This window comes from Conger conger, chromosome 10 (assembly GCF_963514075.1).
Source record: "Conger conger chromosome 10, fConCon1.1, whole genome shotgun sequence".
NCBI lineage: Eukaryota > Metazoa > Chordata > Actinopteri > Anguilliformes > Congridae > Conger > Conger conger.
Window position 1 is genome coordinate 17,634,308 of NC_083769.1, and position 19,646 is coordinate 17,653,953.

At 40.6% G+C, this 19,646-nt stretch overlaps 1 protein-coding gene across 10 annotated transcripts in view; it reads left to right on the plus strand.

Moving 5' to 3' along the window:
* Nucleotides 1-19,646, plus strand: part of LOC133138396 (calcium-dependent secretion activator 1-like) — a 117,478-nt gene that overhangs the window by 85,688 nt on the left and 12,144 nt on the right. The window contains exons 17-25 of one of the 10 annotated variants that reach the window (XM_061257123.1): nt 2,084-2,152; nt 3,005-3,037; nt 6,043-6,149; nt 7,028-7,057; nt 10,597-10,753; nt 11,425-11,566; nt 13,608-13,769; nt 16,771-16,926; nt 18,402-18,549. In XM_061257123.1, coding sequence (XP_061113107.1) covers nt 2,084-2,152; nt 3,005-3,037; nt 6,043-6,149; nt 7,028-7,057; nt 10,597-10,753; nt 11,425-11,566; nt 13,608-13,769; nt 16,771-16,926; nt 18,402-18,549 — 1,004 coding nt within the window. The remainder of the gene's footprint in view (nt 1-2,083; nt 2,153-3,004; nt 3,038-6,042; nt 6,150-7,027; nt 7,058-10,596; nt 10,754-11,424; nt 11,567-13,607; nt 13,770-16,770; nt 16,927-18,401; nt 18,550-19,646) is intronic. The other 9 variants (XM_061257114.1, XM_061257116.1, XM_061257120.1 and 6 more) reach the window with 9 other exon arrangements.

Here is a 19,646-nt window from a genome sequence, read left to right on the forward strand (position 1 = left end):
TGTATATGCATATGCATCCGTCACACATTTGGTGTAGATGTCCATCCCAGTTTACCTTTAGCAAAGCTCCAACCTTTTTTCTCCTCCAATCACATCTTGGCAGCTGTTGCAATCCACCACAATTCTGGACAAACAATGCAAGGCTCGGACAAATACGCAATTGTTTTCAAAGAAATGAATCATTTCAAGTCTCAAGATGATAAAAAGATTGGTATGGGGAGCTTGTAATAGTGTTGATGGTGTGGTTTTTACTCTTGCCTGCCAACATTACCAGTTTCCATTACTTCTTAGGATGTTTGTAATTAATGAATGTTAGCTAGCCAGCTACCTTGGTTCCTAGCAGTAGCAGCCAGTAGTTGAGAGGTATGGTTGATACAAAATGTTAGAACTAAGCTGAAATGTAACGTAAATCTAGGCATAGTATATAAAATGCAGCTAAAAGTGAGAAACGTACAATACCATAGTTAACTTCACCACTTAGCATCACCATGTCGAGTATGAATAAGGTTGGGTAGGGTAACTGACTAATGCATTAGTCAGTTAGCTATTGGGATAGCTTTCATCATTCATCACTTGTTCAGTAAACAATTAGGTCATCGGGAGTTCAAAGGGATATTCAAACACATTCTACATGATGTACACATGTAAATAAATTATCTGTCAAAAATAAAATGTTTGCATGTTCTCTCATCTAATGAGAAATATCTCATATTAGTCAGCCTGCTAGCTAGCAAGGTATTTCGCAAACTACTTTTTAAAGCCTTACTGTAGGCTAGCTAGCTAGTTAACTAGCTGGCATTAACACTGCCACTGCCATTTTCTCCCTGTAGCTAGCTAGAGCTAGCTGGCTAGCCTAGTGAACTCACTTTGTTGGTGTTTATTACTAGCCTAATAAACTAACATACCTTAGCTGGCAATTTAGGTATAAGTTTTCCATTTATGTACGCTGACCAAGTTGGTCTCTTTTTGGCTGCCCTCGCACATATGCCTCTAAATTACCAACAGAATGAGTGGTCTTGTGTTGGGATCCGTTGGATTTAAATAGAGTCAGTAAATAAGTCTGCATTTTAAATGCTAATATTTTATGGGTATCCATAACTACCTAAATCATTAGTAGACCTGCAAAATGGCATTGAGTTTGTTTTAGAAACAGGTGAGATATTGAGGTTCAAATATTTGCTAACTTCCATGTTGAGTTACTTAGCATATGCAATATTAAACCATATGTTTTACTTGTTTTACATGCCTCCTTGTAGAACATCATACTGATGTTGAGCCCTGTTGATGCTGAAACATACTTTTCTGCATCAAGCTACTTAGTATGTTTTAAACATTACATTTATCTTATTTTACTTTCTACTACTACTTTCTGAATAAGACTCCAAATGAGTGCTTCCCCAACCTACTGACCAGCAAACAGGTGATGGGGCTTTTCTCTCACATCTTTTATATATTCTTCCACCACATATTGAAGGCCTTGTTGAGGGCTTCTTATTGGTTTGATTCTGAATTCAGTTGTCTCTTCTTGTAGCTGGCTATGGTGTCTGATTTCAGCCACATTTTTTAAAGATTCAACACATTGTTTGTCCAACATAGCAACAGTAGCCAAGGAGGGTGGGGCTTTGCTATCGGTCAATTATTGTGCTACATTTGCAAGCTACTTTGCAGTCAATGTCTATGAAGAAAAACCTGAAGGTGGTAAAGATATTAAAGGCTTAGTCCCTTAATATCTTGAAGCCAAATCTATTGAACTTTTTCCTTTACCCATAATGTTTTTTGCCATGCATCAGAATGCTCCAATCTGAGAGATCTCTCAGACTCTTCCAGATTTCAGTCCTGGGGAATGCTGAATGGTTAAATCAAAGCCTACAAGGAACATGTACCTCTCTTTCACCAAACCACCCCCCCAGCCCCACCCCCCATCAATATTAACAGTTTACTAACCCCCGTGTCACCCACCACTTTGAATACTGTACCTGCTCAGCAGGCCCCTCACCCCTGACCAAGCACACAGTGTTCATCTGACCTTTGACCTCTCTTCCTCTGACCTAAGCCTCTCGCATGCCCAAATCCTCTTTTATAGGGAAAAAGAGAGAAATGTTTGAGAACCCTGTCTTCTGCTTGGCGTCACAAGTGATGGATTTAACCATTCGTGAGTACCTTCCTCATCCTCTTCATCCTTTGTCTCCCACTTTTTCCGTTCCCCATCCTTCCCACCACCCCACGCCCCAGAAATAGCCCCAGACCGAAATCACGTTCTTGCTTCAAGTCCTTTTCCATTTATCCGTTGCTCGCGCCCCCCGAAACCGCGCACGAGAAACGCCCCGCCGGTTTCCCCCCGTTGATTACCGGCCAATCCGAACGACGAGAAGTCCATCTGTTTGTGACGAACATGAGATATCTGTAAGCTTTTTTCAGTTTGATGTTCATGCCTGTGACTTGAATGCATTTTTACTTTGCTTCTGTGTATTCCTCAGTTGTGTGAGCACATGTCACTGGTACACAATACAGGACAGATATGACAGTGCTATGTCACTTGGAGCCGAGAGACATTAGAGCAACCACAGCTGAGAAGAGCGAGGAGCGCAGCACTCTGTGTGTATGCATATCGAGTACTTCTACGTGTTTCAATTCAGCTCACCAAAAATGTCCTGTCTTTACTTCCAACAGCTTTTTACGTGTACGTCGTACCTCTGGCATTTCAATCTGTATTTGTACTTTCTGTCAGCTTCTGTCTTTACTGTTTTTTTGTTTATCTGATCGCTGCTGTTTCTGTGTTTCTTTGACTATCTATGGAACTGTAAGACATGTGTCCATTGCCTGGCTTCACATCAGAATGTGTCCCCTCTGTCTGAGGGTCCTGGAGGGCTCTGTTTGGGGGTGAGGGGTCAGGCAGAGAAGGTGTGAAGTTTCATAGTCCGCTTCTCCTGGAAATTCATTGATCCTAAATATCTCTTATTGTTTTTTTTTCCTCTTTTCTCTTCCTTGCGCTCTCTCTCTCAAGTTGAGAAAGATCAAAAGGATCAGAAGGATCCAGGTGAAGCCCTCTGTCTGATTCATAGCCTAGTTCATAATACACAAACACACACACACACACACACACACACATACATACAAACATACACATACAAACACACCATATACCACTCAATATCTAATATGTATTCAATATCTAATAAATTGTCATAAAATTGTATGTATATATATATATATATATATGTTGGAGGAATTCAGGTTAGTTCATTACAATACACATTATTTACAGTATAAATACTCCACACAGAAATGCATGTAAATCCTTGCTGCACACACACACACACACACACACACACTCACACCTCTGGACTTCTCTCTCTTTCACACTTCTCTCTTTGCACGCTGTAAGTAGCATCAACAAGCTTAATTTCAGGAAAATCATTTTAGAATGCCCATCGTAATTATCCGCCAATAAAGTATTACTTTATTGCGGACCCCCTTCCATTTCTGGTACATGTTTACACAACATATACATTTGGCACTATCCTGGCCATATGTAGTCTTAGCAATTAAACGTAAAACAATTAATTTATCCGAATGAATAATTACTGTCTCTGAAAAATACACAACATACAGTGTCTCTAGCATGTTAAAATTAATAACTTTTTTATTGTTTCATGATTATTATTTTTATACTGGCTATATTAATAAAACCATGCTGTAAATAATTATAATAATAACATCACACTATATCAATAGTAGGCCCGTATAATATATTTCAATACCTTAATACATTGGGTGTAGATGATGTATGATACATTTGATGATGATCATCATCATCATCATCATTACCTTCCTGTAATTACCATTACTTGCAGTAAGTACTGCATGGTAATTCGATACCTTGGTGATTTGAAACATCCCGTGCTTGAAAGTGATGAGGTCTGATTGCTTACAAGCCCCCAAAGATGGAAATTGTACTATTACTGTTATTACTATGTTTTATTAGGTGGTGTGTTTCTAATTAAGGGGTGGTAGCTATGTAGAAATGTGTGGAAATATTATTTCTGAATCGAATCCCAACTCCAGTTTATAGGATGTATCTATGAGCAAATGTCCTTTAACGGGGTATACTGAACAGAACAGCCACCTGGGACAGAAAGAAGAACATTATTCTTTATTTTAAATTGGGGCTGTGTCCATCACATCATCAGGCTGAAGTTATGGAGCATTCTCTTCTCCACGCTGAGGATGTGATTTATTGCCTATAAAACCTGCAGTCCAGAGCACTAAGAGGTTTCCAATCTCTAGTACAGGCACTGAGTGAAAAACCATGCAGCTACAAAGGAGAGCCAAAGGGTTATTACAGCGTATCTGTACAGACCATGGAAAAATAGCCAGAACCTCCCTACTCTTCCTACCCCTCTTTAACAGCGAAAACAGAGCTGGAATGGGATTGCTATATTGTTCTGTAGTTTACTAAATCTTTTCTAAACTGTAATATAAGCCACAACTGAAAATAATGGTTATGCCCTGTATGATTTTAAACTATTACGTCTAACTATGAATAATTAATCTCATCCAAATGTCTTGGAAACCAGTCTAGTAATATATGATATTAACATATATTTAAATGTTAAGGAGTCAACATTCGAAAGTCTCCCTGAACCCAAAAGTGAATGATTATTTGTTTCTTAACCCCACCGGCATAGGCTGTTTTGTCTATAATTGTGTTATTACTCCTCTTAAACACAGGTGTGTGTTAGGGGTGACATGCTATAGTAATATTAAATTAGCCAGTAGTATAGTCTACAACTGTTCTTGGCCTTTTTAAGTGGTCTCGTTGAAAGTTTAGGCTGACCTAAAACTGTAGAATATAGAATCTTGTCCCTTGGGTTCACACATTGGAATAGCTAAATAGAAAAATTGCATTTTCTTTTTTATTTTAATATGATAGGATAGTAGACTTATTTTCATTTGCTACATATAAATAAGTTTATGTGCCAAATGAAACTATCACAGTTTTCTTCATGAAAGAACTACAGAACTGGGGGACGACGTCTTCACGCTCCCTTTCACCCCCTGCCCCAATTCTCATTGGTGTATTTAATTTGCGCTTCCATGCCACCTCATTGGTCAGTGGTTGTCATGCTCATTTAATCTTCCTGTCTTTTGTCCAATCGCATGGCATCTCCACATGTGTACTTGTGGTCACAGATAGCAACCTGAGAAGCCATAAAATGATTATGCCTTCTATCTGTCTATGCAGTTCCTCTTCAATTTAATAATTCCATATTAAGTCAATGATACTGCCTCAGTTTCCCTGGTTAATGAAGTCAGAGCGGTTCTACTTTACGGATGGTGTCAATGTCCAAAGAAGATGGAGTTATTTCACTTGTACCATGTGTTAGACTGACAATGCAAACATTTTACATTCTTCATCTTTTATGGTACCTGTCATATATAACATTTTACTCTCTGGATGTCAGTACAGAACAACATGAATTCTGCACAGTATTTTGCATGATAACTGTTAACATGTTTGCTTTCATTTGATTTGATCCATTGTACTTGCATTGTGCTAAATTGCCTTACCATTGTGTTGACTACAATTTTCTGTGGGGATTATCATACCCCTGTTGTGCTGCAGTTATCACTGTTATATTAGTGTGTTTATGTTCATAAGCAGTTCATGAACTATGTTCATAGTTTATGTTCCTGCTATTGGTCATTTTTAAAGTCTTAAGACGCCAAATGCATGGTTTTGAATGATGTTTCGTTTCATGCATATAGATGTAAAGGAGGCCATGGCCAGTATGCTGAATGCTGCAGAATGGGCATCATACCTGAGTTTGGCTTTCGCTTTAAAAAAAAAAAACACTATTAGTATTTTTGGCAAAGGGCGCTCTATTGTAATGCTAAATTAAAGCCAGGTTTTCAGCATGCAAAACATCAGCACAATTCGCCCCTTTGTCGCTGAATGCTAACAGCTAACAATATTAACCAAATAGCCAACCAGGGCCTGAATCATCCTGCTTTATTAACAACACCACGTTTCTGCTGCAGAAAATGTAGGCCGCTTAGAAACGCCTGCCAAAAAACTGGAAGACACTATTCGCCTGGCGGAGTTAGTGATTGAAGTTCTTCAGCAAAACGAGGAGCACCATGCAGAGGTGAGTGGCAGGACGTCCCTTAAACTCTTAACACCTGAGCCAGTGCACTGGACTTCTGATATCGCTACTAATCTCCTCAGGTCCTAAGGGTATGGAGCCATGTTCATGGATGGCCGTTTCCATTTCAGGATTTTGTGTATATCTGCTCTTATTTATCCCATTTATACTATCCGATGTTTCAGCTGCCTATTTGGAGCTCTTAATTGACGACTGAAGACTGCTGTAAATTAGTGTCGGTGTAATTACCTAACTGAGCCGAGGCAGCTGGTGACAGTAAAAATCTGAAATGGATATGGCCCTCCAGGAACAGGCTTTCGTACTGCTGATCTCCTTTAAACCCCTTTAAATACTGTGGCTGGTAATACAAATATAATTTCAGTCAGCTTACTTAGGCATCCCATTGTTGCACTACTGTGCAGTGCATGTGAGCTCATGTGAGCCCTTATTAAATTCTGACAGAGCCAGTGCACCAAGAGGGTCTGCCTAGGAATGGAAAATTGCACCTGTTACTAAGTGCTTCCAGAATCTAGAATCTTCTCAAAATAGTCAATATAATAATTCAAAACATTGTATGAATATATCGTGATAACCTTGAAACTTTTTTATTCAGTATTAAGAGACACATTCATATTAACAATACAGCTACATAATAGAGACTGATTAAGGTTATTTCAGCCTCATGGTTCTCTTGTCAACAAGACAAGTTTTTGGTAGCGGTGTCACGGTGTCACAGAATTACCGTACGTTTAATTATGCCAGATGACTTTATTAATTCGCATGAATGAATTCAATAGCGGTTCAATAGCGATCTACAAGGGGACCCGTTCTTATCGTTAAGATTTGCGGATTTATTCTATCTTTCTGAATATGCTCAACAGGCTGCAGTCACAAGTACTGGAGATCAATCGGTACAGTATATATGTGCTTCCTTCTCTTCAGCCACATCTCACACTGGTGCATGCGAATGGAAACCTTCAGAAGGACAGGGCATTATCGGGGGGCAGAGAGGGGGTCATGTGTCAGCAACCCCAGAGTGGGGTCACTCAATATTCCCGCTCCAATCACACCCCCCCTCCCCCCCTCCACTAGTGTCCCTTACCCCCCCATGACACGCCGCATACATTATCGACTTCCACTACGCAATTTTTGGATGACCAGGACGCAGGAATGCCACCCCGGGACATTCCGGTTTTTACATACGGCCCAGTTTGTGTTCCTGCTCACATCATTCTGAGAAAAGCCCATCTGGATTGTATCCACCAAAGCAAGAGAGATGAGGAGAAGTGCATTCTGTAGGACTTGACCTGTGTTTGCAAAACCAGTGAAAAGCTGGCAGGGAAATGTGTTGATAAGGTTCTGGCAGCAGGATTCATCCACAGTGTCACACCAGAGAGAAGAGTTTCTTTAGCTCACTTTTATGCAACAGTTTACCTCTGTGTATTTCTATTGGCTGAATTATGCAAAATTTAAAAGCAGCCTCTTTAAGAAACAGGCCAAGTCCTTACAGGTCTCATTTGCAAGCGCATGATGATATGCTTCATTCCAAGATTCTGTTGATTAATCTTTACCTTTTTTTAAGCAAAACATTTAACCGATTACTACTATTTTGGCTGGGTATTTTTATTTTTTATTTTTTGTCAATGCAACAGCATTTAAGTTGGCATTGCTGCCATCACGGCAAGCAAGTGTGCAGAGTAAAGAGCCCTCTTAGTGCCCCGATAGGAATGGTTGATTTTTTTTTACATGAAATCTCCCTGTTTTTTCGCTGTTCATTTGATCCATGACGATCCGGGCAGGGAAAAGAGGTACGTGATTATGAGGAATGAGTCACTCCCTCCCTCCCCCATAACAGTTTGTGCATGTCCCAAGGATGATTCCCACCCACCCTAATTGCTGGGATGCTGTTACTTGGGATTGTGAGATTGTTTCCCTTGCATTGTAGTCCTCCAGGGCTGTCTCTGTGCCTTTGTGGAGAACTGTGCAAGTGCTTGTGTGGTCGTTCAGTCCTGCTGGCAGGGCGACCAGGCAGGCCGAATGTACCTGCCCTGACAAGTACCTCAAATCCCCTCCCACTCCCCCTCCTCCAGTTTACCCCCTCCCACACCTGCCCCTCCCTCAGTCTGCTCTGTGTGTCCGGTCATATCCGGTCTGGTCTGGCCTGGTCCGGTCTCTGTCTGCCTCTGTGAGCCCTCGCAGGCTCTGTGGTTACTGCCTTTTAAGCTACTTGCTATGTGTTGCACTGTGAATGTTTGCTCAAAAGGTAAGTAAGATCAGGTAAGAGGTGACCGTCACACATTCCCATAGGCCCATGGACGTTTGATGGTGAATTGAGACAAAACCCTGCTGAAAAAAACAGCTCAAGCTAGTTTTTGAAACAGCTGGTAGCTGGTTGACCAGTTCAGACCAGGTCCCAGCTTGACATGGTTTGACCAGCTCAAGCCATGTTTTGAAACAGACAAGCTGCCAGCACTAGCTGGTTGACCAGCTCATTCCCAGCTAGACCAGTTTATGACCAGCTTGACCAGTTCAATTTTCAAGCTGGTGAAGCTGGCATAGCTGGATTTTACAGCAGGGACGGCATGCTGCTCCTCAGGAGACTAAGCTTCCCTTTGTCCAGACTACTCCCTTGTTCGTTGAGCAGACTTATCTTCTTTGGTTCTCCATGGACGGAAAAATCAAGGCGGCAACTGCAAGCGGACCAGCATCACTAGCAAAAGGCTATCGCTCCTTCTGGCCACCTCAGCCATATTCCTTACAACAGCTTCATTTACAGCATTTGAGGATGCTAAACCGAACGCAACATCCTTGCCTAACCAAAGTTTGGAATTGGGCTTCATACAGTAGCGCACCCTGTTGCTAGTGAAACCTTGCGCTGCATGCTTCCGGTCGCTGGTGAGCTGATGACTGCCAGAAATGCATGAAAGTGTGAAACATTCACATCTAAGGTGATCAAGATGTGAATGCGAATGGTGGAAAGCTGAATTTGGGCCGGGCCTTCCCAAGCGGCTAGGAAAGCATGTACGGGGGGCCGCCCCTGCATGCCAGAACTGTTGCCCAGCACCCCAGCTCCACCCATTCTATAAACCTGCAATGAACAGTCATAGCACTGGAGACAAGTTCTGCTTCTGGCTAACACAACGATGTCATTGAAGGGAGCATCATACCACTCACACAGAATTTATATCGAGATGAAGGTGATGGTTTGATGTTTCCAGAGATGCTGCAAAGACCATGGGGCATCTCAAGAAAATGACAGAGCATTTATAGAATTAAGTGAAGTAAAGTTACTCCTATTATGCCTAGATGCATATAGAAATCAGGTAGTTAAATTTTCATTGATGAGTGGAGACCTGTATAATCAACAATAGCCTGCTCATTCACAGTAAAGAGTATGAGCATTCTTCAGTGTGATGTTTCAGCAAAACCCGGGATGTGCACAGGGCAGTCATACTGATAGTACTATCTCTGCTCAGTGGAGTGAAATGCCTAAAGTATTATACTAGATGTAGGTCAAATTGTAAGGTCATCTAGAATGTATATTTACTGCTGACTAGTTTGCAGAACATCCCTTCAAAATGCTGATACTACATACAAGCATTTTCTATCACTGTAAATCAGAATAAAGGGTTATTCTCATGTTACATTTTAATATTAATACAACAATCACATTTAATATGATTAAAGTTTGACTATTTACACTGAGTCTCTAGGGTGAATGCAAGGGCATTCAGCAACTACACTAAAATAAAGACTGTGGAGCAGAGGTTTAGCTATAGCTTGGGTTTGAAATATTGACAAGGCATTGTTTTATTTAGTATAGCAACTATATTGATGCAGTGATACCAGCTTCATCCAAAAATATTAAATAATAATCTGGATTGTTTTTTAATGTCTTTGCAGCTAATGTTTACCTGGTACATTTTAGGAATCAGCTTTGATTGTACTGGATAATGTTATTTGGAATGACAGGAATATAGGCCAATGACAAATCTAAAACCAGTTACTTCGTAATTGCATAACTCCTTGATTGACAGTGATCTGTCCCAAGTATTATGCAATATAGATATTTCCCTCCACTGAGGACAGATATAAGACCTGTTGACATGTTTAGTGCTCATGTGGGGCAGCTATATCCACCCCTAACTGAATACACCTTCTGTGGTCCCCATAGTTTTTTAAATACAGATTCACAGCCTTGGATGGAATCAAATCAAAACACTGACCCATAGTAAATTGAAACTAAAACGTGCCATTATTCTATCGCACTGTCCACATAGAACCAATGGGGTCTTTGCCCAAGATTTTATTTAATGAGATTTTGGGGTGGGTCACAGTTTTGGTTTCATTTAAGCCTGCCCCTTGATGTGAATCCCCCATCGTTTTGCCGCTGCGCTGTCCCGTTGACTTCCTCTTCCTGTTATGTCCCTTTCCCCTGCGTTGTGACCAGGCCTTCGCCTGGTGGTCGGACCTGATGGTGGAGCACGCCGAGACCTTCCTGTCCCTCTACGCAGTGGACATGGACGCCGCACTGGAGGTCCAGGCACCCGACAGCTGGGACAGCTTCCCTCTGTTCCAGCTGCTCAACGACTTCCTCCGGACAGACTGTGAGCGCCTCACAAACACATTACCTGGACCAGACTGTCTGGTTTTCATTTCACTTAAAAAGGTTGCATACCCCATACCACATGGGTGTGGGCGGCCTGTAGCGTAGTGGTTAAAGTACATGACTGGGACCCACAAGATTGGTGGATCCCCGGTGTAGCCACAATAAGATCCGCACAGCCATTGGGCCCTTGAGCAAGGCCCTTAACCCATTGCTCCAGGAGAGCATTGTCTCCTGCTTAGTCTAATCAACTGTAAGTCGCTTTGGATAAAAACATCAGCCAAATGACATGACATGCAATGAAATGGTAGGGTACAACACATGTGGTCTTCACATTGACAAATGCCAATAACAGACACCAAAGGCATTCAAAATTACTAGAATCAACACTAGATACAGAAAGCTCCCATTTACACGCACTAATGAAGCGATTGAACACTCCTGACTGAAACAGAGAAACAGAGACTATGGATAAAAAGTGCTGTAATTTGTAATAATGAAGCCAAAATGTAAAGTACCCAAAAGATGAACATCTGCACTTTAACCACATGTGAATTGTTTGATTACGAATCTAAAATTGTGGAGTACTGAGCTAAAAAAATAGGTATTTGTCCCAAGACTTATGGAGCTCTATATATATATATATGCACAAAAATGTCTTCTTTTTTTCAGATCACCTGTGCAACGGAAAGTTCCACAAACACCTTCAGGATCTCTATGCTCCACTGGTGGTTAGATACGTCGACCTGATGGAGTCATCCATCGCACAGTCAATACATAGGGGCTTTGAGCGGGAGTCGTGGGAACCCGTGAAGTACGTAAGAGAACCTCTTTTGATTCACTTCGCCTCGAGCGAAGTCAGGCTTGATTTTAGGAAGTGAGCCACACTCAAAATCTTCATTTGAACTTTGATGTCAAAGCACAAAACAACAAAAACAAACAGTATAAGCAGATAGGTAAACATGCCTACAGCCATTTTTCAGGAAACTGAAAATACATTGGGATCCATACTTATCATTATTTTACAGTCTTTTACTGTCTGAATTTAATGTAACAGTACTTTCTACAGCATGCCACCGAGAATGTATGCCATCTTTATTATTTTTTTGTAAATGCAGGTAAGACAATACATATATTCAAGAAAGGGTTTTGTCTGTATCCGAACTTGGATCTATACCAGAGTGTTATCTACATGACACAATACTTTATCTAAGTGCATCATTATTTCATTAATTGAAACGTAATACAGGGAAAGACGTTACATTGTTTATTTGCCAGTTTGCACCGACATCAGTGCTTATGTGGTATTATCTGTATAAAAAATGGCAGTTACTGTAACTTTTCAAAATGGGCAAGGCTGTGTGCCATTCGAGAGTTTTGTTTTATCGACTCCTGACAATTAATGTTTTATTTATTCAACTATTTGCTCAATATTTTATTTATTCTACTAACCCTCATAGTCTCTGCTTTGAAGTGTCACCAGGAATTTTAATTGCTGTCTTCTGTGTGGGGTCAATGTTGCCATTTCTTCGCACCTAAAAATTGTTTCCCCTTCTTAACTTGTTTTTACTTTGTGTTCTGTCCCTATCGATGGTCCAGCTGTATATTAAGGGTCTCTATTAAGGGGTTCTCACCCCAGCCCCAGAGAGTCAAAGGATTGTCACCTACAGTAATAATCAGCGATCGATTTAGACCCATTTCACCAGTTAAGCAGAAGTCACTGTGCCAAAAATGTAGCGGTAACTGATCAATTACATGCAGATGAATAACTTCATAATCCTGAGAAGCATTAAAACATTACATGTTTACATTAAAAAAACTGTTCATAAGGACAAGGCTGTATATAGTATTAGGTATCAGTTATCTAAACATCTTTGAATGCAGGTTAGGTCTGTGTAGTCAAATGTAGTTAATATAATTGTTGTTGTTCTATTTTTATATTATTTATGATGGCGTTTTTAATAGTATTTTAATGAATTTAATTCTTAATTGCCTTATCTTATTTTACTTATTATATACTTAAAAACTATTTATGGAGGCCCTTAACATAAAGTATGACCAAAGTATTTTTTGTTTAGTTTTTAACCCGCCTCCTATGCCAAAATGGCTGCTTCGTTTACTCTGCAGGTTTGTGTTACTGTGTGTTTTTTCCTGTCGAGAAATTTTATGCCCATTTTATTTCATGTTCGCGTTTTTATTTGGACCTTGGTTCAGTTTAGCCTCAGATCTGGTTCTGTCCTTAACTCTGCCTTATCTGTATTCAGTAGTGGGTTCAGCCTTCTCTAAAAGTGTATTCTCTTACATATTGTGATAAAAGTGATAAAATGTTCAGTAAGGATTGTTTTAAAACTGTTCTTAACTCTAGAGTAACCAATTGCCACATGATTTTAGACCATTTAAAAATTTTAATTGGGTTTGTATTCCCAAAATTCCCTAATCCAGTCACCTCATTTATTGCTTCATTACAGAACATTTTAATTTGCTAAGAGAACTCATTTCACCCTTACCCTAATCTAGGTTCATATAGGTTCACTTAATTTCCATAGCAGCAATGTCATGGCTTTAGTTTATGTGCTGTTTACAACTCCAAGCAATAGCCAATGTAGCCTAATAGAGATTTCAATTAAGACTAAATTATTTATTTTATCAAAAGATCCACACATTTAGGTATTATTCCGATATGACAGCAAATGTTTTCCTCCTCCAAAAAAGCCCAACATCCTAGTTTTAAGCAAAGTTAATGACAAAACCGTCTGGCTAGATTGAACCTAAAACCAGATTAAGCTTCACCTTGCTTTTGCAGCATCAACATTATCACTGTTTTAGAATTTTCTTTCTGTCTGTTTCTTCTGCAGGAGTTTAACAAGTAATCTGCCCAATGTGAATCTTCCAAATGTGAATCTCCAAATTCCCAAAGTCCCAAACCTACCAGTACCAGTAGCAGGACTATCAGTTAACCTTCCACAAATGCCTAGCTTTTCAACCCCGTCTTGGATGGCTGCAATATATGACTCTGAGTGTGTATTCAACGAGTTCACATTAGACCTGATTTATTAAAGGGAACCTCCACTTGAAAAAGACATATAATGAAAATGCAGAGAATTCACCAAATTAACTTCTTACTAATCCTAATTTAACTAGCAGCTCGATCAAAATGACTAATTGCATAAATAAGCAAATGGAGAGATAAAATTGCTTGGTTTGGCAGCGAGTTGATGGGTTAAGAATATCCATTGTTTAGTTCTGGTTTAAAGTATATTCACATTGTAGGTTTCTTTGTCTCCTTCTGTTTAAGAGGCCTTGGCTGTTCTCTTTATGCAGTGGGGTGGTTTTAACGGTCATTGATTTGTTTGAGATTAAAGCATTTGATTTAGAGTGGAAGGATCAAAATCCATTAAATCCATACCCTTGTTTTTTTTTTTTTTTTTTTTTTGGAGGGGGGTATCTCTATTTATAAAGAGTTTTATACTTGAAGTGCAGGTGAAGACATGAATATAAATTCACCCACCCGCATTAATCAACACATAGAGAGCAATCCCATACGCATACTCCCATATACACACACCGACAAGCATATGCACAGATACACAAAACGCACATACACACACACACACACCCACACAACAACAACATAGGTACAAACACTGATATATATCTTACTATGTTCTCTATTCCTGCTTCAAAATGTCAGTCAAGGCCTGAGAGCCAGCAATCCCACAATGCAGTGCTAATTTGTGTTCATAAACAAAGGCATCAAATTTAGGCATCAGCCATTTGAAATGTGGAATGCCCAGAAATAAGTAGTTTTGAAAGGGGTACTAAATGAGAGACATTCGTAATTAACCGTTCTCTGCATTTTGAGTTGATGATTTATCCAGCAGGGGTTCCCTTTAAGATTAGTCACCTTGGCATGAAGATGGTATTCTGATTTGTTTGTTGTTTCTCAGCTTGTTTTTAATGGGTCCTTAGTTTGACTGAAACCCCATATGTCTAGCTTGGGCCCAATCTGCAGCCCCTGTAGATGGTGTGTTGTTGGCTCAAGAGGGCCACACTTACCAGAAACAAGTATTTGATTAATCTCATTATTTGTGCAATCTGAGCTTATTCATATTATTAAAGATTGTTATGCACATTATTTAAACACACTGTCAAACAGCTTCAGCACTTATGTAAAAATAAAGAAATCTGGCCTCACACTGGTTGATACGATAGCTTTAGTGCTGTTGCCACGTCCTGAGAGAAAAGCACTTTATCAATTCAGTCACAGGACAGTTCCAGCCTCTTCTATAATACAACACATTACATTACATTATATTATATTATTTGGCTGACACTTTTATCCTTTTATTGTTGATTAGACTAAAAGGGAGACAATCCTCCCCTGGAGCAACGTGGGTTTAAGGGCCTTGCTCAAGGGCCCCACAGCTGTGCCGATCTTAGCGTGCCTACACGGGGTCCCAGTCATGTACCTTAAGCACTACTGCCCCTCTATCTATATCAACCCCACATTATGATAGATCCATGACAACACATCATTATGATTGATCTCACTGCCAGATCCATGAATATCAGATACCCAATCCTGTTTGGAGCAATAATGTTATTGCTTAATAATTCAGCACAAATCATGTTCATGCCAAGTACTGCAGTGGAAGACTGGAGTAGGCCTCTTTTGGTGTTTTTTTAAATGGGAAAACCTGATGGCTTTTCATTTCCCTGAAAGTGCATGCATTCAGTAGGATGGAAAGATACAAAACCAGATGGCTGTTTTTAACAACTATTGTAATGGTTAAAAAACAAAACCAATACGGTATACAATCATATCCAACCAACCCCCGCTAGTTGCTATAGAGTGTGAGAGTATGAAATGTTTGTAACAGGCAGCATTCAACTCTCTGTCTTTGTCTTGTATAGGATTGTCGACTTAAAACTTTGAGTTTTCTGAATTATATTGCGTATTTATATTGTCTATTAGGATTATGGTTCCTGTCTTTTGCCATTGTTTTTGTCCTGGCCATCTTAAGAAGTGACTATATTTTTTCCTATTCTTGTTGAAATCAAGATGCTAAGAAACAAAAGAGTGGCACGATTGATGTACGGCTCAAAAGTGATTTTGTATCTTTCCTGTTTGTTCTGAGCGGCCTCCAGTCTTCCCGCGTAGCCCTAGCATTAGCGAATGCTAACATAGTGGCTTTGTCTTTCCGAGCGCTGATGGACGGAGGGTGGACGCTCCCCGGGTGTCCCGGCTCGGCACGCGCTCTGTGTGTGCGTCATTAACTGTTGCTCTGAAGAGGCCATCGCTTCAGTGCAGCTGGCATCCGAAGCAGTAGAAAAACGCCCCGCTCCCTCACCCTCTCCCCCAAACCCCCCTTTCCACCACGCCTGACACTTCTACTGAGGATGGCAGCGCCCCTGACTCTGCATGGTGTGCTCATTCTGCTGGATACCCAGGGCCCAGGCTGGGAGGAGTACTGTAGGCGAGGCTGTCCTGTTAGCACTAATAACTAAAAGAAAGTTGAGCTCACCGCCTACAGTGAGTCCTGTAAATATGTTCTGGGCTGGAACGACAAGAAGTTCTAGGTCTGGCTCATTAGTTTCCTGCTCAACTTCGAGATTGTGAGAGACTCTCTCACCAGTACGTTCCCCAGCCAGCCTGAGCCGTGTGTACCACTAAACACCATGGTGTGTGGTTACGATTCTGATCGTATGCATGACTGCCAAGACCTCCACCCCCCACACACTGGAAATAATCACGCTCTCCTGCGTGGTTATTCATTTGTTGCGGACACACACATGTCCTTTTATTTTTACCATAAGCCGATTCATGAAATTGATAAGTCAGTCTCTGCAAGGTGCAAAACCTTTTTTTGTAACAATGAGAAATATAATGAAGGGGCATCGGTGTATGGTAAAAATAAATAACAAATAAACTAAATCTGAATTGAGAAGGTGTGGAGGGTCTCCGTTCACTGATCTGTGTGATGACCTTTGACCCCGGCCTGTGCCTCTCCCCGGTAGCAATGGCTCCGGGACCTCGGAGGACCTTTTCTGGAAGCTGGACGCCCTGCAGACCTTCATCCGGGACCTGCACTGGCCTGAGGAGGAGTTCGCCAAGCACCTGGAGAACCGCCTCAAACTCATGTCCAGTGACATGATCGAGTCCTGCGTAAAGCGGTGAGCTTCTGCCAATTCTGCACTAAACATAGCGACAGGTCGGTTCTTGGGAAAAGAGTCAAAGTCCAGGGCTGGTGAATAATAAGGATTTTATTGCAATAATATCTTTGTGGGCGGCACGGATGGTGGAGTGGTCCTCGCCTCACAGCAAGGTCCTGGGTTCGAATCCCTGTCGGCTGGGGCCTCTCTGTTCGGAGTTTGCATGTTCTCCCCGTGTTTGCTTGGGTTTCCTCCAGGTACAGTCCAAAGACATGCAGGATAGGCTGATTGGAGAGTCTAAATTGCCCATGGGTATGAGTGTGTGAGTCAATGGTGTGTATGCCTTGTGATGGACTGGTGTGTCTGTGATGTGATGGACTGTCCAGGGTGTATTCCTGCCTTTCGCCCAATGTATGCCGGGATAGGCTCCAGCCCCCCTGCGACCCTGTTCAGGATAAGCAGGTTAGGATAATGAATGAATGAATGAATGAATTATTATTATTTTATTTTTTACCAGAATAGTAATATGCATGACAAAGTAGAGCGCGCAAAACATCTCTTGGTCATTCCAATCTTTATACCTTTTTTCCTTTTTTAAAACTCGTTATCGGAAGGAGGGCTGGTCTGTCAAAGGTCACAAGATGCTGGCTCAATGCCAGCAGCCCCCTCTCCACTCTCACTCGCTCTAGGTTTTACTGATGAATTGCTAAGTATTTTCGCATGGTGTATCTATTCTTTATAAGAATTTAACTTTTGTTAATGTTAGCTGATGCATTTTATCATTCATTAGTACAATAATCCATAATGCAAACTATTGTTGTTAATACATTGTTATTCTTTGGTATACATGTTACATTTCAATATAAATTTTAGTGTTAAGGCAGTCTCTTCTTTTAACACACATAGGCCTCCCATCTGTCATTGGCTCTGGTTCACATGGTCTTTTTCCAAAATCATCTTTTAAAATATGGCCTATCAGAACATTAAGATAGATTTCATATAAAAAGGCATGAATTCAGTTGACAAATAAACTAGTGTCGCATTATGAATTCCAATTCCACAAAGGCAGAAGTTCAAAGTCTCTTATTCACGGCCCCTCACGTAGCCTTGGCACCACCCATCATTGGTTATGCCCCATTCATTATGTGGTGTATGTGTGAAATGTAGACCTAGTTTACACACAGAACATGTCCTGTTCGCCTCTTTTCAATTGCGAGTAGTGAATAAAGTGAGCAACAGCCAGAATCTAGATGTCTAGAAGTTGAGAGACATTTTGAAGTAAATGGATTAGGTGAACCCCGGTATAACTCGGGTTTTACCCGGATATCTTCTGGCTACATCCTAGTTGGCTAGAAAACATTCACTTTTTAACCAACTGTAGCTGGGTATTTGTACCTGTACACATTGATAGCATTTTGTCAATTTGTCACCGACTTTTTACTCCAAAATGTTTATTGAAATCTTTCCCTCTCTCTTTCTCTCTTTATCATTTGTAGCACCAGGGCTGCTTTTGAGTCAAAGCTGCAGAAGAGCAGCCGGTCAACAGACTTCCGCATCCCGCAGTCAATATGCACCATGTTCAATGTGATGGTGGATGCCAAGGACCAGTCGGCCAAACTGTGTGCCATGGAGATGGGCCAGGAGGTAATGTCCCTCCAGCATATACCTTTCCTTTGCCCCCAGTGTATTCCAGGAAAGATTTCCACCAGTCTCAAATTTGGGAAATAAATCTTTTCAAGTGCTTTAGTTGTTAGTTCAGTTTCGAATATCATTGGGTAAACTCTTTTTTAAATGTGTGCATCTAATCCCCTTTGAAAAAGCAATGTATATTGATTTCCAATAAATTATAAAACCCAGTAAATAATAATACATTTACAGTACACGTTTTTAACTCTACAGAAGAGATTTGTTTTGCAAATCATTGTATAAGCAGCACTGTTTGTATTTTTATGCAAAATGGAATATTCTACAATCTGCATGGGAAACTGGCTTTTTGTAATATTCACAAATCCATTTTAACACAAGTTAAACGTACATAATGAAAAATAGTTATTTACACTGCGTTACTCTTGAAAGGGGAAATTTTTTATTTCGTAGAATGTACTTTCTTATGTATTTGGGCACTATGTTTTGGATTCTTACACGATAAAGGCGCAAACTTTTAGCTAAGCGTTTGACGTGAGTTCCGTTAATGACGTGTTGCTTTTCCCCCCGTTTGCTTTGAAGCTCTGATGTTTTGCACTGCTTCAGCTTTCCCTGCACTGCTTTGTAATATTCACCACAGCCATGTCCTTTCTGCTTTCTGTTCTCAATCTTGTGAAAGTTGAGTGCTAAAGAGCGGGTAAGTGTGGCCGGCAGTTCCATTGAAATCTCTCATTGCTACATGCACTTGCTGCGTCCCTCCATGCTAATGTTCGCCTTCGTTTTTAGCGCATTGCCAGATGTAACGGGGTCATTATGTGAAGTGTCCTAATACGCATCAAGGCATATTACTGTACCTGTTATCAAATGTTCAAAGGAGGAAGGAAATATCTGATGTTTTAATGTATGTGAGTGTTTGTGTATCTACACTCAGCGAGCATTTTATTAATGTTTTATACCTATTTATTAATGCGATTATCTAATCAGCCAATTGTGTGGCAGCAGTGCAATGCTTACAGTCATGTAGGTACGGGTCAGGAGCTTCAGTTAATGTTCACATCAACCAGCAGAATGGGGAAAAAATGTGGAATGATTGTTGG